We start from the raw sequence: 24,674 nt of genomic DNA on the forward strand, positions 1-24,674 counted from the left end.
GTGATCTATTATGAAGGAATACGAGGAATAAAGAGAGTTGTGATGGGAGCGCAACGCCGACCACGCTTCGGTCGGCGACCGGGAGGCGTTGCTAAGGAGGAGGCGTTGCTAAGCAGGACACGTACCGAGGGCCCCTCGGCGCCCGTCATCCCGGAGTCCCCCCGGTCCCCTTTGGCCCCGTTGGTCCCCTGAGGAGACAGGACAGGCAAGGTGAGCCACCTCACTCGGAGGTTAGAGGCTAGCACACATTCCTGCACACGCAAGCACACGCGCACGCACAGACGAATGCACGCACGCACGCACACACACACGCACACACACACACACACACACCGATGAAGGCACGCACGCACGCTGCATGTACGCAAACACATGTCGACGAAGGCAAGCACGCACTGATGAAGGCACGCACACACACACGCACGCACACACACCGATGAAGGCACGCACGCACGTCACACGCACAAGTGGACAAAGGCACGCGCACAAGCGCACACACACACACTCGCTGTTCCCATTCCTTTAAAACCTGTATAATTTAAACTATGAAAACAACAAACATATTCGTCCAAAGTCCCCTGAACAAACGGGACATGCAGGAGCACGTCCCGTTTAAATATTAAACATGGTTCTTACAGGAAGTCCAGGCAGGCCGGTGGTGCCCTTCTCCCCAGATGAGCCCGGCATCCCCATGTCTCCCTTGGAACCCTTGTAGCCCTGAGGAGATAGTGGGGGGGAAACATGGCACCTTATCAACCCCTCGGCCTCCCCTGGCCTGAGTCTGAGAGATCGGACTCAGGGGCCGGCTGAGGCTGCACACCTGGTGTTGCTTTTAGTAATCGTGTGCACAGGTTTAACCGACCTGTGTCTGCATGCATCAACAAACAATTCCAAACGTTACACTAAACCGGCTTCTAAACCCCGAGTCCTGTGTTGAGAGGAGGCCAGAATAACCCGCATAGCCGGTATGTAGTAGAACAGCCACATGCATGTCGTTCTGAGCGCTCCTCTAACAGGGCGCAGTTCGGCAGGTTCAAATGTCTGTCAAATAAATAACTTCAGACTTACCCGTTCACCGTCAAGTCCCGGGAGGCCAGGCAGCCCTTGATCCCCCTAGACACGGAGCAAATACAGGATGGTCGTTAGGGTTATAAGGCAAGGCAAGGCAACTTTATTTATGTAGCACTTTTCATACACAAGGCAGACTCAAAGTGCTTCACATATAATCATTGCCATACAATAAAATTAAATAATAGATAAGTAAAAGAAAACATATGCAAAGAAATGAGTAAAATAGAAAGTCAAAAAGGCATTTTAGTATTAAAATAGAAAATATAGGCAAAGTTAAAAAAGCTTTTTAGAAAGAGCAATGTATTTAAGATTTAGCAGAAAGCTAAAGCAAACATAAAAGTCTTCAGTCTTGTTTTAAAGGTGCTCAGAGTTGGGGCAAGTCTTAAATCCTCAGGGAGTTTATTCCAGCTATTTGTTGCATAGTAACTAAATCCTGCTTTCCCATGTTTCGCGTTTACTCTGGGGATAATTAACAGATTGGTCTCAGAGGATCTTAGTGGTCTAGAAGGCTGATGTATTGGAAGCATATCAGTTAATCCCCATGTAGGGATTTCTAGGTTAGCAACATGATTTTAAAATCAATTCTCTGACCTACAGGAAGCAAATGTAACGATTTAAGAATTGGTGTAATATGTTCACATTTTTTGGTCTTTGTTACAACTCTAGCAGCAGCATTCTGAACAAGCTGAAGCTTCCTCAGAGTTTGTTTTGGGAGACCTGTAAGGAGACCATTGCAGTAATCAAGCTTACTAGTGATAAAGGCATGTACAAGTTTTTGTAAGTCTTCAGTGGACATGAGCCCTCGATGTCTTGCTGCATTTTTAAGGTAATAATATGCAGATTTTGTAACTGATTTGATTTGACTCTCAAAATGTAAATCTGAATCCATGATAACCCCTAGATTTCTGGCTTAGATTGAGGTTTTCAGGGACAGAGAGTGAAGGTGTTGGGTTAATTTAAGCCTTTCCGTTTTAGAACCAAATACAATTATCTCTGTTTTGTCCTCATTTAGTTGAAGGAAATTTCGGCACATCCAGTCTTTCACTTGCTCAATGCACCGGCACAGCAGCACTCTAGCTCATTTTAAGTCTAAATTGCAGGCACGGAGGCTCTCTTTATAGATATCATGGTGAATATGAAGTGTTGCTTTCCAGAAATCGTTTTAACCTTATAAGGTGCAATGACATCTATGACTTTCAAAATTTTCAAATTAAAGTTTTCTACAAGATCATCAGCAGAACATGGGTTGAGAGGTGGTAGCAAGGAGATGGCCTTTTTAAAAAGTACATTAGAATCTTCATTGATATACCGTTTTTTGAGAGTATTTGATTTTGTCTGTATGTCGGGAATAAAAGATATGTTAAAGAAAACACAAAAGTGGTCAGACAAGGAAGGATCAGTGACAGAGAGATCAGAAACATTGAGGCCCTTTGTGATAACCAGGTCTCGAGTGTGCCCCTTACAATGAGTAGCCTCTTTCACATGTTGAGACAGTTCAAATGTGTCCAAAATGGTAAAAAGTTTTTTTACACACTTGTCATTCAAATCATCAGTATGAAAATTGAAGTAACCAGTTATAACTAGACAGTCAAATTCTGTGGAGTTGCTAGACAATAATTCTGTGAAGTCATCGAAAAAATGTGCAGAGTAAGTGGGTGGCCTGTAAATAATTAATAGGAGAACTCTGGGGGAGCATTTCAATACAGCACTAAGGTATTCGAATGATGGAAAATCACCAAATAACATCCGTTTCCCCTGAAATACATTTTTAAATACAGCAGCAACCCCTCCACCTCTTTTTCCAGATCTAGTTTAAAGTTCTAGTTGGGAGGAGCTGTCTCTATCAGAACGGTTGCACTGTTATTTTGTTCCAGCCATTTTTCAGTTAAAAACATAAAATCCAGTTTAGAAGTGGTGACAAAATCATTGACTAAAAATGATTTGTTATTAAGAGACCTAACATTTAGTAGAGCCATCCTGATGGTGTTTTTGATAGGCTTTAAGGTTGTTTTTGGTTTGGAGGCAATAGATATGAGATTTGTGAGGTTAGCAGTTTGTCTAAGTTTCCCTTTGTTTACTCTCTTAGTGGTTACAGCATGAATGCAAAAGTTGCCATGTTTTGACGTAGGCAACCTTGGGTTCAGCAGATTATGTTAAACTTCCTTTATACTGTGTTTACGGCTGAACCCTTTTTTGTCTCAGTAATACTCAGGACTACTATCAGTACAGGGGGGGGGCTGGGGTGCCCTCCGCTTGGGGGTTATCAGCCTGTGGCCATGACGTGGCGATGCTATCATTGACACAGATGCAAGTTTGATGCCAACATCTTCCAGTTTCTTAAATTCAGCTGGAAAATCGCAAAGGACCCATCGGAACTGTATCGTTTGCTTTTTTCTAATGCTGCTTGTCTCGTTTCAAATAAAGCCACTGTCTGTCGCAGTTTGGTGCAGTCTGTGCATTTCCCAGTCTCCGTGCCTGAGATATCCGAGTACAGAGGCATGTTGGCGATAGGAAAGTCCAAGGCTTTTGCTGCGGTCTGATCCGGGAGTCATAAAAAGTGCCAAAATGTATTGTTGAATCGAGCGATGGAGGACGATTGAAACAAACTATATATTGTTAAGTATTATGATCATGAAATAAAATAAAATAAAGTAGATCTGAACAATGAATTAAGTCTTTTTTTCCAATGCCTAGCGGAGCTTCGGTAAACATGACCTCTCTCTCTGCTGACCTCTCTCTCTCTCACATTAGGGGACTCTTTAGCCACACAACAACAGATTATCAAGTGTGCAACGTCAAGTTCTAACATTATGGACAATTCGCTCATCGGTTAAACTCGGGTCACACCAAAACTAATGCATGTGGAAAACTACGACAATCAAATCAAAACGAAAAAGAACGTGAAACCCGATCTGAGCTCGTCGGCCGTCAGACCTAAGAGTCTGAAACCGATCTGTGACACTTCTCCCAATCATGCGCTTACCTTCAGGCCCTGAGGGCCCAGGGGCCCGGGCGGACCGGGGGGACCCTAGGGGAACAAACAAGAGACACCTTGTTAGGACCAACACAAAGACATCACGCACAACAGGTCAACACACGGCAGCCACACGGACAGAAACACGCCGCGGTACGACCGTGGGGCGGGGCCACAGCGGCTCAGGAGGTAAAGCGGGGTTGACTGGTGACCGGAAGGTCGCTAGTTCGATCCAGGGCTCTTCCTCGCTCAGGGCCGAGGTGTCCCTGAGCGAGGCGCCTCACCCTGACCGCCCCCCGGCGAGCTGGCTGTCGCCCTGCGTGGTCGACTCCGCCGTCGGTGTGTGAACGGGTGAATGAATGGTTGGAAGTCGCTTTGGACAAAAGCGTCAGCAAAACGGTGTTGCTGTGAGCGTGACGACACACGGTCGGCACGAGGACGAGGACGGACGTCCTCCCGTCCGTCCTCCCCTCCGCCGCCCCGCCCGTTTGGCGGTTTCTGCCGGCGGCTCACACACTCGGCACACGCGAGGCTCCGAGACGCCGCTGCCAATCAACCTGCGGGGCGGGGGCCGGGGCTGGTAGGGGGGGGCGGGGGGGGGGCTGGTAGGGGCGGGGCCGGGGCCGGTAGGGAGGGGCGGGGGGGGGTTGGAAGACTAAAGGCAGGGGAGCGGTGCGTTGTAGGGGCCGGACAGGAGAGGGGCCCCCCCCGTGGAGGGGGTTCAGGCTCAGGGGCCGTGCAGGAACACACACACACACACACACACACACACACACACACACACACACACACACACACACACACACACACACACACACACACACACACACACACACACACACACACACACACACACACACACACACGGGGCGGGCACAGACAACAGATGAAGGCATTGTTTACCGTGACTGTAAACGTGGTAATCTTCTGTTGTGCGCCAGAAGGGCGGCGGTCAAAGAGGAGGTTTGCAGGGGGAAGAGAAAAGATGGAGGAGGAAAGAGAGAGCAGATTAGCATGGGGGTGGAAAACACAACAGAGGGAGACGGCAGCGTTTCGGTGTGCGCCTGCAGACAGGCTCTCTCTATCCCACGACCACTAGTGACTCATTCAACGGCCAGTCAACGTTTACAGAGTTTCCCCCAGAAAATGTCTTAGTCAAGGTGGTCAAGGAGCAGTTGCAGTCCGCACAATTACATTTTGAACAGCATCACCAATGCATTATTTATCTTTATTTTTTGTACCTGATGGAAGTATGTTTTCTTTCCCTACGACTTTTGAGTTTTGTACTTTTTTAATGCATAATAATTAAAAACTAATAAAAAAAATAAAAATATATATATATATATTTTATACTTTGGTCGTCAAGGCGGAGCCCTATTGTTGTTAAGGCGGCCGCCATAACCATACAGTACTGGGGGAAACACTGGTTTAGATCACAGGGCGGTTATATCGTCATGACTACGCATCCTATTCATGCTATCAGTGTGCAGCGTCAAAGCCCTCAGAGGAAGAGGAAGAAACAACGGCAGGGAGGAGCACGTTTGAAGTATGAAGAGATAAAGAAATGCACAAAGAGAGTCGTTTTCCTTTCTGAGCCTCCTTAATGAACATTGAAAAGTTTGAATGATGGATGCGTTTCGGAAAATAAAAGCGTGGTCAGTCTGACCTGCAGAGCCTCCTGGATGTTGCCGTTGTAATCGATGATTTCCGTGTTTCCCTGATCTCCCTTCTGTCCAGGTGGGCCCTACACATTGGACACACAAATAAACATTAAAATTTGATTCTCATAACATCTGGAGTAAAACATATCATAAGTCACAGATTAAATACTATTTTGCTCTGGGGCCGTTCTCTGCTTAATGAACGACTTTAAAAGCACTCTAGGGCATCAGGTGTAGGTGATGGCATTTCTGCAGACGCAATGGAAACGGCAAGAGCCAAATTAGTTGCTCGATACGAACCCCTAGAGGTGAACTTGAGTCATTGCAGTTCAGCTTGCGTTGCCCTACATTCACTAGTCTCAACATTATCAATATCATGTCAATGTCACGTAACATTGTATGTATATGCCTATTGCAGTAGATTGAACGGTTCAATTTTTAAACTGCGTATGAGTGTGGCTGTTTCTCACCTGTGGGCCAATAGCGCCGAAGACTCCCTTGTCTCCAGTCTCCCCCTAGTGGATCGAGGGAGATGATGCGGACACAATGATAAACATCACTCCATTCATGTATTTGATCAATTATTATGTCTTTACTATTCGGCATCTTTGCTCAGGGATGACTAAAGCTGGGATAAGCTCTTGAATAACGTGCATAGCACCACACATAATGTGTTCAATCATCTTACCACACCACATTTTCTTCCCGTGCATGACATTTACATTATCAATGTAAATGCACATTAAATGTAAACATCGTCAATGCTTACCTTGGTGCCTCTGAACCCGGGAACGCCCGCCTCTCCCGGTGACCCCTGCAGTATTCAGAGGTCAAAGGTCACGACCCTGAACCACAGCAGCCATTCTAACACACGGGGCCATAACGACCCCTCCAGATGGATGTGTTCTCTTCCCGTTAGGGAGGTTGTGATGATAAACACTCATTCTCAACACCCACATCTCTGGACCAATCACCAATCCCCTCCCCAGCAACTTAATTAACCGAGTATCAACATCGCAGAACCACGACGGAAACAGAGGTGTTTATTTGACTTTATCCGCCACAGGGAGTGTTTGTTGTTCCTGGGGGTTATCGGTAGGATGGGAAAATAGCTTTGGGATGTTTTCTCTCTAGATGCTTTGACCAGCTGCTGGGGTAGAAGTATACAACAGCCAACTGAATCAGCTTTTCTTTGGCGCAAGAAAACAAGGGAAGAGGCCTTTAAATGGCGTATTTGTCTTTCTAATGATGATTAAGTTGAACTCAACTAAGGCCATTGAATGAATTTTGCGGAACATTTGATATTGCAATGACGTTCTACCGGGTTCTACCTGTAGGGGGCGGCAGAGGACCACTGAGCCAACATGGCTTTAACAAGGGAAAAGTTGCGAGGAACAGCCAATTACCTTTGAATGCAACTTTTTTATTTTACTTATATTATCAAATGAACAAATATATGTATATATTTGCTTGTCTTCATGGACACTGAATTGAATATGGTGCAGACAGTGGGTGGAGACAGAGAAAGAATGCAGCGTCCAAAAAATATTTAACGCACACACACACACACACACACACACACACACACACACACACACACACACACACACACACACACACACACACACACACACACACACACACACACACACACACACACACACACACTCTTACCTTTGGTCCAGCTGTCCCGATCTCTCCTTTGTCTCCCTTGCCTGGGGGTCCGTAATCCCCCCTCTCGCCCTGCAGGTCATAACAAACACACATCCCCACAGCCCATTAAGACCCCATCAGACCCCCCCCCCCAGGAGGGGGAAACATAAACACAACCAGCACCTTATCAGTCACATGCTTCTGGGAGAGAGACGGAATGAAGGGAAGAGGACAAATACAGAGAATATTCTGAATATAAAGTTATGAATACATAGTTCTTTCAATTTCCATCAAATGCTGCTTTGAAAGCTCCTAGTTTGATTCTCTGTGGTATACAATTGAATTATATGCATGGACGGAATTCGGAATTTGCGTTAAATATCAAAAATAATAGAATTGTATTGTAATCAGTTTCATTCATGTAATCTAAATATAATCTGCAGTAACCCAGTGTGTATCAGATTCAATTCCAGAAACTTTTTTATGCAAGACTGTTACTCACAAAGACTGAAGAAGACTACATATTTTTCCAATTCTTGCAAAAGTGAACCACCCCAAAGCAGCCACTAGAGAGCGCTGTTGAGCTGAGTGTCTCTATCTATTCCTCAGTCGAATTGAAGCGAAGCGATGAAATCTGTCTGAAGTGTTTTCCTTTCATTGTTGATAAATGATACATTCATACACAAGATTGTGTCATCTAACAAAACGAAATTTGGAGTGAAATCGGTGTGTCAGACTCTGCTCTATCTTTCAATGTGACGACTTTGGACGTTTGAAAACAGAGACACGTCTTTTTGCGACAGTTGTCCAATTAAAAAATATATCGATGCATCACTTCGATCTATTTGCTAAGTACTCAAATATTATTCACTTAAAAGGCGAGGTTATTGCTGAAGGCTAGATTCTCAAGCTTATGGAGTAGTGTTGGGAAATGGACACGGGCCATAAACTGGTGCAAACCATTCATAATGAACTGCATCGATCATGATTCATGATAAACTGGAGAAAACTAACCTGGACCATTCAACAGTATTAAACAATCTCTTAAAAACCTTATACTGTTTAAATTGATTCATGCCACACGTTGCTGATTAACTGTTGAAACGATTGTAGATTTCAGCCAACATAGCTGTCATACTTTATCCCAAAGAGAATCCCATCTCTTGTGTTATCATCACTCGTTCCTTCTCAGCATGAACCAGTCTGAGCTGATAAGCGCCGACTCTACCCCATCAAACGGCCGCTAATAACCTCTCTCTACATGACCCCTCAGTGGGGCCCCCAGACGCTAACTGACAAAGACACTGGGACTTACACAGCCATTATAGGGACCAGGATCCCCCACAGACACCTCACCACTGAACCACACACACACACACACACACACACACACACACACACACACACACACACACACACACACACACACACACACACACACACACACACACACACACACACACACACACACGAGGACATTTGACGTCCATCTCCACCACATCAAATGAACCCCTCGTCTGGGGGGGGGGGGGGGGGGGGGGGGGGGGATGGGGGGGGGGTGAATCAAAGAGACCCTTCGAGACTGGAGCCGGCCCTGTCTCGGCCTTGCCCTCCTTAAGCTGCGGAACCCCCCCCCCCCCCCCCCCCACCCGGTTTACAGCGTTACTGACCCCCAAAACGTGCTTCTCAGGGGCCCTTACCTTGGTTCCTGGGAGCCCTGGAAGCCCTGGCTCCCCCTGTGGTCCTAAGAAGCCGGGCTCGCCCTGGACAGAGGAGAACGCAGCGTGAGCCAGCGTGAGGCAGTAATGAGGTGTCGCCCTGTGCCTTCGCTGAAGGGCCTTTACCTCCCCCAGGGGTCAGCCCCAGCGGTGGGGTCAGAGAGCACGGTATGAACGACCAAGAGGCTCAGGGGCGAAACAAGAAGGGGACGTGGACAGACGTAGGCATGCGAATAGTACACAATAATACACAACTCCAACAACAGCACGCCCAGGCGGTTAGGCACATAAGGGGGAGAATGTCGTTGCATGCACGGCACACACACACACACACACACACACACACACACACACACACACACACACACACACACACACACACACACACACACACACACACACACACACACACACACACACACGACGCAAGCAGCAGGGTGAAGCATTAGGGCTGATGATTAATCCTGACCCGCCACGCCTTCAGCCAACTTTAATCCTACCTAGTAGAGGTGCGTTTGGTTTTGTGAGTTTCACGTCTTAAACCAAGAAAGCGGTTTGCGCGCCCAAGCCCGGAGCCTCTCGGCGGGCTAAGCGCCCCGGTACGAGGGGGGCGACGAGGGGTTCTATATTTAGCCCCTCCGCCGCCGGCCTCGCGTGAGTGCTGCGGTTTTCCACCTTCGCACCCTGGCTCTATTAACCGGGGTGAGAGCTCTCGGGTCTCGCACTGAGCCAGACTCCCACCGCCGTGCGAGATGGCCACCCCCCCCACCCCACACACACACACACACACACACACACACACACACACACACACACACACACACTCCCAAAGCTTGGTAAACACCGGGCGGCGCAAGGGAAAGGGCGCGGTGCCGGTGAGACGCACGAGGTCGAGGATCAATCAAGCACTCGGGGCCCCTAAAACACAAACAGGAGGGCGAGGTAAACAGCAGGTTTTTTTTTTTACAAGGCCAACAGGTAACAGGCACTAAAATGTCGACGAGCAAAACGAAAGCCAAAGCAGCAACAGGCGTGATGTCATCGGGCCGGTCGGAGCATTCTTTCCGTCGAAAGCAGAGTTTTTTGAGCCAAGATGTCCGCCCTGTGCAACGTGAGCGAGTGTTGGTTGTTTGTGTTGAGATGGATGTTGTATACAGGGCTTTCCTCCATAACGTTAAATGGCTTTTTGGAGACTCGTAAACGGCAAGGAATAAATCCTTTAAAGCCCCATGAAGGGATTGTTGATTGCAGAAGAAAAAAATTGCCACTGCTTCTTTCAGCTTTTTGTTTGGGTCTCGTTCTGTGTGAGTTTCTAAATGGAAACCGGGGGTCTTTGAGAATGGGGCTTGAATCAACCAACTGTGAACTGGTTCAAATGAACTCCCCGATCACGCTCCTTCAAAATAAATTGCACCTTTTCAGATATTCAAAGTATTATCACCCAGAGATTCAGAGGCTCAGATGACCCTGTCTCGGGCGTCAACATAGCCAGGGTTTGGGGTTCCATTCCCACCATTGGAATCTTTGCATGCAAACGTTTTTTTATTTTAACCAGCATTTCGGATAAAAAGTTTTCATTCATATAATATTCTTATAAAATAAGCTTGCTTTCGGAACGCCACGTGACTGCATTTCGCCTCCTTCAGCTGAGATATAAGCAGGTTAGCAGCAAGCCTGAGACCAGCGGTGGTCATGCACCTCCAACACCGTATAAACGACCCAGGGATGTCCTGGATCAGCGTTGCTAAGCAATGGGTCAGCATCAGCACCACCCCCATCAGCATCATCATGACCAGCAGCAGCAGCAGCAGCAGCAGCAGCAGTGAGCGGACACGGGGGGGCATGGGGGGGGGGGTCGGACTAAGGGCTACACAGACCGAGGGGGACACGACACTGAGGGCGACCACTGGGGGATGAATGGAGATGAACAGCCACATCATTTACCTTAATCCCCGGAAGTCCGGGCAGCCCTGGAAGTCCCGGCTCTCCCTACACAGGAAAAGTGTGACACGTTACAGCCTGGCCCCGAACCGAGCCGTGTCATTGGACGAGGAGAGCTATGGTGGAGCGCTCGAGGGCGGAGCTTGGACTGAAGGTCACACGCTGGGTGTGTCAGAAGGAGGGGCGTGGTGTTGTGTTAGTGTGTCTTTTGTGTTACTGTTAGTTCATTCCCTCGACGTCAACGGCAGCAGCAGATTTGGGGCATGCATCGTCAGATCATCGCATGCAGCAAGGCCCCCCGAAATCGGCGGGGGTTTTATAAATATGTCGCGTGACCAATCCGCCGTGAGCAGACATCAACGGCATGGTTTCACTCACTCAACGTTTTTTTTACGAGACAAACCGGGGCATGTTCCTGGACTGGAAACGTGTGTATCTTGGATCCGAGGATTTTAAAGGCGTTTCACTGAGCTACCGTTGAACCTCAGTTGCTAAAACTCGCACTTAAACTTTCAGTTTTTCCGTTATCGGGGTCACGGTTAAAATCAGGGGGAACCCGAGACTCCCTTTGCATCAAAGCAGCCCTGCAGTACAGCGCAGACATTTGATTCAACAAAATAAAAGAATAAGGAGGTCAAGTCCCTCAATGGGATCTCAAAGAGGATTCCTTTCAAAATAAGAGTTGGGAGCGGGGGTAATTTAACAGTCTATTACGGGTATAACATTTATGGCTTATGAAAAGAGATATTCAGCCCGGTGTGAGGGGGATCAACTGTAACGGCACTCCGGGGTTCAGTGAGGAAGGCCCATAAATATCGCTGCACGGCTCATGAAAACACAGCAAACCTAACGAACACACGTCCCTCTGGTGAGCGGCTAGGGGTCGATGGAGCGCGGCGGAGCGCTCAACTCGGCTCACTCCGAACCCTTCCAGAACATCCGATACGATGACAGATTCAATGCATCACAACACAGGAAACGAACGCTCAACGGAGGAATGGAAACGCGATTCCCCTTTTTTTTTTTTTACCAATGATATAATAATTAATAAACTGAGAACAATTTGCTGATTTATTCAACTGATGGATGATCGCCAGCCTCACACCTCTTGAACTCATAAAGCCAGATAGTTATGATGACAAAAGAACGAATTTCAGTGCGTGCTCAACACAGATTTCCCTTGCGGAACTAGCATCGGCTCAGAATGCTAACCACGATGGTAAACCTCTGCGGAGATCGTACATAAACAAGAGATAAACCACCCGTAGGCTACGGGCCATGTTCCCTCAACCCCTGACCAGTGGAGCCGGTAGACCGCAGGAAACCAGTCACGGACGAGCCCGAAAGAACGGCCCGTTCCAGAGTCGGGCACCAAGATGCTCTATGATAGAGTTATTAGCCACTTGGCTGCTTGCTGAGGCGCTATGAAGACACCGTCCCGTCCTGCTCACACACTGACACGACCCTTTGTTCATACTGGGGTTGTGGTACCACAGAACCTCCCAGTTTCACTGAGGAGATGGGAGGGTGGGGGGGGGGGTGGGGGGTTCAGCATTTATAGACAAATCAAGATGTGAAGCAAATTCGGTTAAAAGAGAAAAGATTAAGCCTTCCACTTTGCGTTCTTACCGTATCAGAAAACATGATCTAAACTGTAAGGTAAACAATGCTACATGTGCCTTCGGCTGTGGTGCAGGAGGTAAACAAACACAGCTATATCTATCATGATATGCTAGGTATATTTTCGCTATTTCTCTCTGGGTCCCTGGTTTTGATACACACACCAAACACATTGCAGTACAGTACTTCTCAGTTGGGGGGCAGGGAGGTAAATACCTTTATTCCTCCTCTTCCGGGCTCTCCCGGTTCTCCCTAGGAAGCAGACAGAGAGCTGGTTATTTCACCCCCCGACGCTTTTATTGTGAAGGAGAAGGAGAGAAGTCGGTCAACAGCTCTGGAGTTTGCTTTAACGTGATTCTCACCTTGATGCCCGCAGCGGAGGAGCCAGCGTCTCCCTGGAAACAGAAGACACAACAACAAAAGTTATTGCTGCAGTTACAAACTCACAAACACACAAAAATACAATCAGGTCTGCTACAATGCGGTCCAACTGTTAACATCTTTATTTTATGGACCATTTCCTGAATCCTGAAAAAAATCCATCAGTCGTTATTTCATTTATTTTCTCGAATCGACTAATTGAACGTAAATATACAATACACAACGGACAAACAAATAAGTTCTTCAAAATGGTGTCTCCACATTCATGGGTCTGCATTGGGATGGAGCTGGATGGAGTACAGTCTCACCGTTTACATTCTACATCAGCACTGCAGTGCACGCTGAACACAGACCTGAGACCAGGGGGCCGAAGGCATTATGGGAGGATGATGAGAGTGTAGGGGAGAGGGGGGAGGGAGAGAGTGAGAGCGAGAGAGAGAGAGAGAGAGAGAGAGAGAGAGAGAGAGAGAGAGAGAGAGAGAGAGAGAGAGAGAGAGAGAGAGAGCAAGAGGGAGAGGGGGGTTTGGGGGTCTTGTGGTTTGGGTGCAGATTATGTGGTCAGGCTGCACATACGCCTCTCTTGCTCAGAAGTTGCTGAAGGAATGCCCCCCCCTCGCCCCCCCCCGCCCACACCCCGCATCACCCCCTTCCCCCCTCCCTCAGCTCTTTATGGGAGCCATTACGATGCATCACACACACACCGCAGTGCACACATGTTTAATTGCTGCCCTTTTTCTTTTTCTTAGATTCCCGCCTCCCGTCTCTAAAGAGTCCCCCCCCCCTCCACCTCACTGTCCCCCCCCCCCCCCCCCCCCCTCACTGTCCCCCCCCGGACCTTGATCGACCAACGCGCTCACACACAGCACTGACCCCCAGCATCCTCATCCACTTTGGAGACACCGCGTGCATCCTCACTCACACACACACACACACACACACACACACACACACACACACACACACACACACACCCCCCCCCCCCCCCCCCCCCTGGCAGCCTCACAGCTCCTGGACTACGAGGTGCTGGGGGGGGGAGAGATGGGTGGGGAGGGGGTGAGGATGCAGGTAGCACCCATGGTAGGACCCCGAGCGAGGGGTCCGTAGCACCTCATCAACTCAGAGCCCAGCAGACCAGAGAGGGGGTGGGGGGGCTGTGTTTGGGGGAGGAGATGGAAAGAGGGTGGGTGGGTGGGGGGGAGGGGGGGGGAGCGAGTCGGGAGGTGAGTGAAGTCGCGTCAGCGGTCGTAAGCGCTAAAGTTTTCCCCCAATTACCTGCCTGATGGTGGAGTCCATGATGAAGGCATGGGAGGGGGGGGGGGGGGGGGGGGGGGGGGGGGGGGCGCCCCACGCTATCAATGGAACAGTCCTCATCATGCTGCCGCAACATCAGGCACCTCGGTAACACCGGCCCTCTTTTTACTTTTAACTCGTCGTTTTCCAGCGGTGGAAAGCTGAGCGTTGGAGCCCGACGGAGCCTAATGAGGATTAAACGGAGGACTTCAGAGAGAGCAGGCCGCGCCCGGGAGGGTGGCGGCGCACGTTTTCACGATCCCCCGAGCGGCAGACACGACCAAGTGAGCGAAAACGCGTCCAAGTGGCACAGCCGCGCATTGCGTTAGTCGTTAGCCGACGCTGACCGCATGTCTGGGCCCTCGACAACGAGAGTGCGCTCCGTCGGGGGGGGGGGCATTAACCGCACTGGGGGAGACACGGGGAACGGGACGATACGATTGGCTCAGAGGTCAGGAAGATGCGCTTGACTCGAGCAAATGTCGTGTGGCTCCTCAAGCAAGTTTGTGTAGGTGTATGAGTGCCTGCATGTTCGTGCGTGTGTGTGTCTGTGAGTGTGTGTACCTGCGTGTGTGTGTATACAGGGCACGCGCATTCCTCACAGTGCCATTCTGTCTCTTTCACACTCTGCAGACCCCTCTGTCTGAACAGCATCCCTTTGTATCAGCCACAGACTGGCCCCTCTCTCTCCCTCTCCCTCTCTCTCTCTCTCTCTCTCTCTCTCTCGCCCCCCCCCCTCAGGTCCCTGTGTTTACCATGCTGAAGCTCTTACTGCCTCACTCCTCCACCAGTATCCCTCCCCCCCCCCCCCCCCCAAAGACATTAACCCGGCACCTCAGCCCGATGAAGATGAGGAGAAGCAGACGGGGGAAGACAATAGATGCCATTGACCCTCTTTGAGTCTTCTTAAATTTTTTTGGGGGGGGGGGGGGTTGGGGGCTATAAAGGGGGGGGGGGTTGAAACGTATCCCTGGGATCTCCCCGAACGACGAAGGTCACGGGTTGAGGGGGGCTGCAGGGAGCCACTCGCTGATCAACGCTTCACTCTCCCCCAGACGGGAGGGACTCATCTGGAAGACTGATGGGAAATGTCCACGTCACGGAGCTGTGTGTGTGTGTGTGTGTGTGTGTGTGTGTGTGTGTGTGTGTGTGTGTGTGTGTGTGTGTGTGTGTGTGTGTGTGTGTGTGTGTGTGTGTGTGTGCCTGCATGCATGTGTGTGTGCGTTGCCTTCTGCAGCTCCTTATTACCTCATCAGCATTAGTTATCCCCGTTACTCTAGCTCTCTCTCTCCTTCTCCATTTGGCCCTCCCTCGCTCAAACTCTGATCATTAGCATTAATGTCCCCAATTTGTGTCGCTATTACATCTCGATTCCAGCCTGCGTCTTCATCCAAACGAGAAGGGAATGCTATTGAGAAGCCAAACGGCATCCATTCCCCCCCAGCCCAAAACACATCGGTTTGATTTCCCGCGGCACTCCACTCCCGCTCTCTCGCTCTCGCTCTGCCGTTCCCCTGCAGAGCGGAACCTCCATCACGTTCTGCCTTTTACTGCCGGCGAGGTAGAACGGATCAAAGAGGACTTTTATCGCTCTCCTCCGCTTTCCCTTTCATTCCTTCTTCTCCGTGCGCCCGCCGAGCACAGGTGATCTCCGGCGTCTGTTTCTCCCGCCGCCTTGCCTCCGCCGCGGTGTGTATCCATCACGCCGGACACTTTCAGAGTCCTTTGCCGGCGAGCAGCGATCAATCGCCGCTGACAGCCCGGTTCGACGGCGAGGCCGGCCCCGTTAATCACGGCTTTTGTTTTTTCTCGGCAGAAGCGGGAACCGTTGTGCGGACGCCGTCGAGTTATTCCTCCAGATTTAATTTAGATTCCGTCCGTTTATCGGCGCGTCATCGTTTCACTTCTCGTCAAACTCAAACTCAAACGTCGAAGCAAACTTATTTTCCAGCTCGCCACGCTCGGATTCGAGTACGCCAACACGCTGAACTTTTCCACCGTTGGAGACGGCCAAGTGTTAAAACAACCCGACCAAAAGGGCTAACGATGGGAATAAATCTCCCTTTCAGACCGTCCCCCGTACCCCCCGTCTAAAACCCTGCTCGGGGAAACACAATTACGCCCAAATCATCGAGTCCAGCGGGAGCAACAATTTGCTCATGGCAACACAACCACTCATGTGTGTGCGTGTGTGTGTGTGTGTGTGTGTGTGTGTGTGTGTGTGTGTGTGTGTGTGTGTGTGTGTGTGTGTGTACCTGCGTGTGTAAGTGTGTGTTTGTGCCTGCCATGAGCAACAATTTGCTCATGGCAACACAACAACTCCCCACCAATCACAGACCGCCTCTCGCTCCAGGCATGTGTCCGGCTACAACCCCTCCCCCTCACCCCCTCGGCAGTGGTTCACATGACTTGTCTCGCTTGTCCTTTTGATAAATGGGCCCAAATGAACGTGAGGGGAGCCGGCCAACCGGGGGAGGCAGCACATGGGTGGCGTGCCAATTACGATCTGGCCAATTACAGCCTGGCCAATTACAGCCTGGCCAATAATGGCCTGGCCAATTACAGCCTGGCCAATAATGGCCTGGCCAATTACAGCCTGGCCAATTACAGCCTGGCCAATAACGGCCTGGCCAATTACAGCCTGGCCAATTACAGCGCGCCAATTACAGCCTGGCCAATTACAGCACGCCAATTACAGCCTGGCCAATTAGGACCTGGCCAATTACAGCCCCCCAATTACAGCCTGGCCATAACAGACCGGAAAATTACAGCGCGCCAATTACAGCCTAGCCAATTACAGCCCTACTTTAGCCCTACTTTAGCCTCCGTGGCTGCTACCAAGCGCCAAGCTAGCTGTGTCTGCTGCTGCCGCCACTCGCAGTAACACAGCAAAGAGTGCTTTCATACTCCACATGTCTCCCGCTCAGATGGATGACATTAAGTGTGGAGTGGCTTGGTGGTGGTGGTGGGTGGGGGATCCAGCTCCTGTGGTACTCAGGAGCAGTCATGTGTGTGTGTCATGAAAGAGGGAGGGAGAGGGTAGAGAGGAAGGTGAGGACGGTGAGTGGGGTGAGTGGACAAACCTTTTCCCCGCCGTCACCCTTCATTCCGTCCTCTCCCATGTCGCCCTGTAACGTCACACGAGAGGAGAAGTCAGTTATAAAACAGATGGACGTTAGTTTCAGACCGAGCACAGAATCACGATGAATATGTCTATTAAAGTAAAGGCAGAAAACGCTGTTGGTTTCGCAAAAACTAAAAACAAACTCATTGCCACTACGGAGCTGCTCTTCAATCGACGCTTCTGTCGGAAGCGGCGGGGGGCATCTGGCGGACAGATGCGTTGCTAGAAGAAGCTCGACGGTATCCCCCCCGGTCAGTGCCTGACGAACGGCATATGGTCGAGAACGGGCGACCATATGCCGTTCGTCGGTGCCGCGGAGAGCGGCACCGGCTAATGTGCAGTAATGATAATAACACGCGTCTGTAGAGAACCCCTCCACCCACGGGATGACGGAGGCCACTGACAATTTCCACAGTTTTCTGTTTTTCAGTTCCCCCCGCCCCCGCCCCCCCCCCCCCCCCCGAGAGTCTAAGCGAGTCATCGCCAGCTCCGCTCCACTCTCCCCCATCTGCGTCGTCACGGTGATCCTCTCATCACCTCTCGCCCGTTCTCGACCGTCCGATTAAACGGCGAAGCACCAAACACACAAAGCGACCAGGGCTATAAAGACCGCGGGGTCGATCGCAGGGGGGCCCGGCAGCGAGCACAGAGCCGCCATTGTGCGGAGCTACCGTTGTCCCAAACGCCTTGTTCCCCTTACTTCCCTTTCTGCTCTTTTCGCGGACCCAATAAAACCTCAGATAATGAGGTAGGACTCGTTAAAGCCGCTGAGTCGTCGACGCGATGATGCCGTGTGCTCCGGGGGCGAAGCAGAGAGAGAGACAGAGAGCCGGGGTTGTTGGGAGGATATAACACAGCCAGAGGGGTTTTTCTTTATGGGGAGCCGTCACTAAGCGGGGAGAAAGGGACTACCGTCCGACGACAATGAGGGGCCGTAAACAAAATGTCACCGGTAAGTAAACAGACATGCAGAGAGACACTGCGCTGGAGGCACAGTGTCTGGTGAACTGAATTAAGGCCGTTACCTTTTCACCTTGCTCTCCAATTTCGCCCTGTTAGGAAGAAAAACAGGGAATTAACCACAGGAAGGCTCTATTGGGTTAAGTCAGGGAATTACTGGCTACGCTGAGGGTCAGATGGTATCTAGGGGTTAGATTCATGTTAGGTTTCCCCTCCGAGGCAGACTCTGGTTTCAGCTGCTCCTCTGCGGCCTGATGTATGGGGGTGTCAAACGGGCCTTAAGAGGCGATCAGGTTGTAATCTAGACGTCGATGCACACTGAATGCAGACTAATTGACAAGAGGGTGCGTTTTAACCACGTTGTTTCAGCACAGTTCAGTCTCAGGGTCATTTTCAGTGTTTGGTGTGTCCTCATTCCCACCTCGTTTCCATTCATTGTTGAAACGATGCGACAAATTGGCCGCAATGTAATCGGAATTGCATAAAGTTGGTGCCGGGGGAGAATGTGTGACTTGTTAAATGAGTGAAGGATTTAAATAAAGAGTCCTGCAGCTGTTAAGGGGAAGAAGTAAATCCTGAACGAGATAATAACCTTCTCGGAGTCAAACGTTTCTCCTTGAGGAGGGAACAAAATTAAAGTATAGGCCGAACACAAAAACGACCAGATAATGGCTGCCCTGAGTTTGACCCAATAATAAATAATGCAACGAACCTTGGAGCCGTCGACACCGCTCATTCCTGAGGTTCCGATATCTCCCTATGGACACACACACACACACACACACACACACACACACACACACACACACACACACACACACACACACACACACACACACATAAACAGACACACACACACACACACACACACACACACAGAAAGAGAGACACACAAACACACACAGAGACATCCAGACACAGACACACACAAACACAGACGAACACACACAGGCCCACCCACACACATACACAAAAACACACTCACAGACAGACACACAACCATGCACACACACACACACACACACACACACACACACACACACACACACACACACACACACACACACACACACACACACACACACACACACACACACACACACACACACACAGGATAAGGTCAGTGTGCGTTCCAAGTCCCACACACAGACCTAGGGTCAGTGATGGCTCACTGCTCCTTGATAAAGATAACCTTAGCAAAGTTCAAGTTTAGCTGATAACATCGCCTCAGGCGATTGGCGGTTAAGGAGGCGGACTTGACCTGATAAGGGACAGACGGGATTAACAGCTCTGGTTCTACACTGCGGCACTTGCCTTGAATGACCATTTACTATGCGTTATCCCAGTTTACGTATCGATTGTTTGGTGCTTTGGGATTCTATCAGCTTAAAAGAAGTGTGTGAAGCCAAACCTCCACGAATAAATTCCCAATCCCATTGTGATTTCAATTCAGCAATTGTCAGAGTGATATTGGCCACTAAGAATAACATTCATTTCCTGACCTTCAAGTTCAACAAAGGTCGGTCATATTCATGTACAAATCGACAAGGAAATCGAAATATACCAAACATATTTCAATACCTATACCAACCTACTATATAAAATGATCCACAGTATGATCCAATACATAGTATGGGAAATGCAGTTTGCCAAAAACACTAGGATGTTGAACTACACCCGCTCGCGTGCCAGCATGATTTAGGCTCCTCTTACCCACAATCCTTTGCAGCAGAAGATACCTTGGGTGGCACTACAGGTGTGCTAATCAGTGGCTCCACCTGTAGAAAGTCCCCAGTGGTATGCAAACTGTGCAAGACCCTTTTCACAGAGGTGTAAACATTGGATACACAGGAGCCTCTCATCACACTAATTAAGGGTCGGCAGACTGGACTAGTGGAGATAAGTTAAGTCTACCACCAGCGCTTTGGTACAACACATGTACAGCCCTTTAATTTGTGTGACGAGCGACACCTCTGCTCAACGTACGATGGCACCTCTTTTCAAACGATGTCATTGAAAAACAACTGAAAGTCTGCAGTACGGCTTGCATGTGTGGACTTTATCAACCATCGCGGTGGGTTCATTGTTATTGAATTCGATAAAATGTCAGTCGACCAGACACTGCTATACGGGGGGGGGGGGGGGGCTGGTGGTTCCAACTGTTTGAATGTTGAACTTTCCACATGAGCCGTGCCTACACACCGTGACAAATTCTGCTTTATAACATATCGCTTTTTAGAGTTTCATTTCATGAGGTTACTGGCAACGGCCGTCATAACACAAGCTTTGGAGAGAGAGAGAGAGAGAGAGAGAGAGAGAGAGAGAGAGAGAGAGAGAGAGAGAGAGAGAGAGAGAGAGAGAGAGAGAGAGAGAGAGAGAGAGAGAGAGAGAGAGAACGCAGCAAGCTTTCACTTTGAAACGAAACATCTCTCTCTCTGGTTCCCATTAAGCGCGGGGCGCACACTGCGTCTCTTTGTATCTCCGACACGGAGACACGCGGCCGACTGGAAAGATTGTCCCTCTGCGATTGTTCCCTCTGCCTCATCTCGCTCTCCACGGAGACTTCCCTACACACTCCTGCCTTCCTTCCTTTTGTTCTCTGGGTCGGTACTCAACGATAAGCTCCTCTGTTTGGGCTTGTTTGTTTCTGGTTGCGCGGTACATCTGCTTTTCCTTTCTCTCTTCCCGCATGGCAGAGATGGACGGGAGGATGCGTGAGGAGCCCCCGGGCTCCATTCCCCGCGGGACTCATACCGGCACGGGGAATGGAGCCCTGGAGAGGGCCTGCTGCACGGGGATAGTGGTTTGGAACTTGTCCGAAATCCCAACAGGCTCAGGGGCATTGAGGGTCACTTTGGCACCAGACTAAATAAAGCCGAGCCAAATGCGAGCTCTGAGAAGAGAGGGAAAGCACCGGAAAGCACGTCTTCCTGAGGTAGAAATACTTTTGGGGAAAGTTGTGATGTGCTGTGTGGACTTTCCTTTCCTTCGTGTCGCAGGATATCCTAATATACATTCAACAATCTCTATCTTCTAAGTGTTAATTATCTCTATCTATCTGTACACGTAAACATAGTCTATATATCTATCTATACATGATCTATATCTATCTATTTATCTATCTATCTATCTTTACTTAATCGATATCTATCTATACATGATCTATCTATGCATCTATAACTATACAGTATATATTAATAAATGAGCTCACCTTTTGTCCATCGTTACCGGGGAGCCCTGGAGGTCCTAATAAACCCTGAAACACAGCGACGGAGAACAGTCAATACCGACTGAACTATCACAGAAGTTAGAAGTTTAAATGGCTGATATTATGCAGCCAGCTGTGGGTGTGATTGGCTGTTGCAAGCCGTTTGAAAATCTGCCTTTTCCTGCGTTTTAGTGACATCGTAATGGTTAATAACACTCACACCTAGCAAGTCTAGGTTAGTACACCAATGTAGTATGATGAAGTCTTAATCAGTTTGTAGATTTAAACCGTGCTGTTAACACATCAAGCTCATGTCTGTGATAGAGGGTTGACTTACATCTATGTCCTCAAATAACTATAACTAACTAATAAATGAATAAACTAATGACTGCTCTATTAAGGGCACGTTTTAGCCTTCTTCACCGGGTAACTTTCCATCCGTTAACCGCGGTATGAGCTAATCGATAGCGCAGAGCCAATTCATCTCCAGCTCCCCCGGTCTGAAGCACACACCGACAAATGGCTTCCAACGCTCCGCTCAGCCTCTGTCTGACAGCCCCGTCACATCTCAGCACCCCCGCCCAGAACAAACACCTTGTCATCTTATTATTTCTAATGCGCACACAAAGTGATGGATGAGGATACAGGTAATGGAGAAAGCGACTGAATATCCCCCACAGCGAGCCCACCCCCGACTCAGGGTCAGATTACAGAAGGAGAAAGAGAAGGAGAAGGAGAAGAACACGAGGGAGAAGAAGAAGAAGGAGGAGGAGAAGAAGACAAGGGAGAAGGAGAAGATGAGGGGGAAGAAGGAGGGGAAGAAGGAGAAGGAGGAGAAGAAGAAGAAGAAGAAGAAGAAGAAGAAGAAGAAGAAGAAGAAGAAGAAGAAGAAGAAGAAGAAGACGAGGGGGAAGAAGGAAGAGAAGAAGGAGAAGAAGAAGAAGAAGAAGAAGAAGAAGAAGAAGAAGGAGAAGAAGAAGACGAGGGAGTAGAAGGAGAAGGAGAAGAAGGAGAATAAGAAGACGAGGGAGAAGAAGGAGAAGGAGAAGAAGGAGAAGAAGAAGAAGAAGAAGACGAGGGGGAAGAAGGAGAAGGAGAAGAAGGAGAAGAAGAAGAAGAAGAAGACGAGGGGGAAGAAGGAGAAGGAGAAGAAGGAGAAGAAGAAGAAGAAGAAGACGAGGGGGAAGAAGGAGGAGGAGAAGAAGAAGAAGAAGAAGAAGAAGACGAGGGGGAAGAAGGAGGAGGAGAAGACGAGGGAGAAGAAGAAGAAGAAGAAGAAGAAGAAGAAGAAGAAGAAGAAGAAGAAGAAGAAGAAGAAGAAGAAGAAGAAGAAGAGACACTCTGTTTTTGCTCACAACAGGAGCATCTGTTCATGGGAGTCATGGAGAAAGAGTTCATGATTCATCAGATTGTCGCGGTTCAAATGATAATCTGCGATACCCGAACGTTCATCAGATCCCGCCTCGGCCTTGTGTTTGTATTTAGTTCCGATGTTTTGTCTGAGTCATAAAACAAAGCGGTGTGAATCGTGACTCACGCGATGCGTCTGCTCATCGATACACTGGCCAGTTAATTAAGCTCCTTGATTTTAGACACGCAGCAAGTTTCTCTAATTCAGACGAGACTTCGGGACGCCTGCCGCCTTCCGAACAATCACTGCGAAACTTCACCACGGCGAGGAAACGCTAAACAGTTTAAACTGTTGATACCGTCCAGGCATCCGTGCGCGGAGGTGGGGGGGGGGGCAGGGGCCCCCGACCGGCAGCACACTCAGGGGCCCGGGGCTCTCCTGGCGTCGACACACCGGTGTGTGTCATCGCCGACCCCTGACCCCTAGCGCCGGCGGGAGGACTCCCAGACGGACGACAGGCGCAGACAGGAAGTGTCTGCTCGGGTTACGCTGAACAAACACCGGCAGCTACCTGATGGCGGGGTGCCACGGGGCCACCATCTGCTGCCTGCATCAGCGCTAGGCTAGGAGCTAGGCTAGCAGCTAGGCGCTAAGCGCTAGGAGCCGAGAGCCTGCGCCCCTTGTGCACTTTAGAGGAAGCCTGTCTGTTGTCAATCCCTGTCCTCCAAGCCCCCCCCCCCCCCCCTCCCCGTCTCGAGTCTCTCTTTGTTGCACGGTCGCCTCGGGGGAGAGCTAACTCCCCGTCTTTGAATACGAGCAGAGTTGTATTTCACGGACGATATTCGTTTTTGACAGTTTTTCTATTTGTATTTGATCCCCCCTGGTTGCCACGGCTGCGGGTCCATTGGTGGAAGTGCTTTTATTTCCGCTGAAGGAACTACACAAACTACCGGTTTTGTTACGGCAGACACAATCAAACCCAGAAAACACACGAGACATAAAAAACATCAGAACCTACCGTGCCTCCCTCTGGGCCCTTTCGTCGACGAGTTGGTGAAGGTGGAGGTGATGACGGTGGAGGGTGTGTTGGTGGTGGTTGTGTGGGTGGCGGTGGAGGTGGTGGTGAAGGTGGATGTGGTGGTGGTGGGGGTTGTGGTGGTGGTGGTGTTGGAGGTGAGAGAGGGCGATTGCGGTTGAAGAGTTGGGTGGAGAAAAAGGGGAGAAAAACATAAGGGTTAGGGAGTCAGTGTGAGTTTAAATAACCCAATTTCCACACATTACAGAGTCAACGGTTCATTTACTGGCAGGGTTTCACAAAGTGAACACCAAGGCTTCGGGGCGAAGCGTATCACAATCCAGCCCTTGTTTTACTCTCAAACAAAAGGAGGAAAAAAACAACAGCGTGCTTTCCATTCACTAATCAGGGCTGAGGCCGAAAAAAGGTTTTTAAGGCCTGAACAAATAAAAAAAAGATTTATCACATGCAGACTTCTGTCTTTGTTACTTATTTGTAACTGAAACATGTTCTCGATCGGTCTAACTATTCCCAGGTCTGTTTTTAGGTTTAAAGTTTCAGTCTATATTTAACCCGAAGAACGAGATTAATATGTGGAATAACGTAAGGAATATAAGTCTTAACTACCGGGAGGTACACTAAATACTTAAACTGACACATCGGGCCCGAAGCTCCAATCATCACCCTCGTTTGTCACCAGATCTGAA

At 49.4% G+C, this 24,674-nt stretch overlaps 1 protein-coding gene across 1 annotated transcript in view; it reads right to left on the reverse strand.

The window, feature by feature from the left end:
- Nucleotides 1–24,674, reverse strand: part of LOC130369731 (collagen alpha-1(XXV) chain) — a 134,027-nt gene that overhangs the window by 10,381 nt on the left and 98,972 nt on the right. Inside the window, exons 10-27 of the mRNA XM_056575235.1 lie at nucleotides 23,971–23,988; nucleotides 21,605–21,649; nucleotides 19,106–19,150; nucleotides 18,459–18,485; nucleotides 17,393–17,437; nucleotides 13,001–13,033; nucleotides 12,855–12,890; nucleotides 11,022–11,066; nucleotides 9,060–9,122; nucleotides 7,381–7,449; nucleotides 6,476–6,520; nucleotides 6,177–6,221; nucleotides 5,712–5,789; nucleotides 4,949–4,972; nucleotides 4,055–4,099; nucleotides 1,069–1,113; nucleotides 637–717; nucleotides 126–188 (exon numbers count right to left, since the gene is read on the reverse strand). Of these exons, the coding sequence (XP_056431210.1) occupies nucleotides 126–188; nucleotides 637–717; nucleotides 1,069–1,113; nucleotides 4,055–4,099; nucleotides 4,949–4,972; nucleotides 5,712–5,789; nucleotides 6,177–6,221; nucleotides 6,476–6,520; nucleotides 7,381–7,449; nucleotides 9,060–9,122; nucleotides 11,022–11,066; nucleotides 12,855–12,890; nucleotides 13,001–13,033; nucleotides 17,393–17,437; nucleotides 18,459–18,485; nucleotides 19,106–19,150; nucleotides 21,605–21,649; nucleotides 23,971–23,988 (852 nt within the window). The remainder of the gene's footprint in view (nucleotides 1–125; nucleotides 189–636; nucleotides 718–1,068; nucleotides 1,114–4,054; nucleotides 4,100–4,948; nucleotides 4,973–5,711; nucleotides 5,790–6,176; nucleotides 6,222–6,475; nucleotides 6,521–7,380; nucleotides 7,450–9,059; nucleotides 9,123–11,021; nucleotides 11,067–12,854; nucleotides 12,891–13,000; nucleotides 13,034–17,392; nucleotides 17,438–18,458; nucleotides 18,486–19,105; nucleotides 19,151–21,604; nucleotides 21,650–23,970; nucleotides 23,989–24,674) is intronic.

Source organism: Gadus chalcogrammus, chromosome 17, assembly GCF_026213295.1.
Source record: "Gadus chalcogrammus isolate NIFS_2021 chromosome 17, NIFS_Gcha_1.0, whole genome shotgun sequence".
Taxonomy (NCBI): domain Eukaryota; kingdom Metazoa; phylum Chordata; class Actinopteri; order Gadiformes; family Gadidae; genus Gadus; species Gadus chalcogrammus.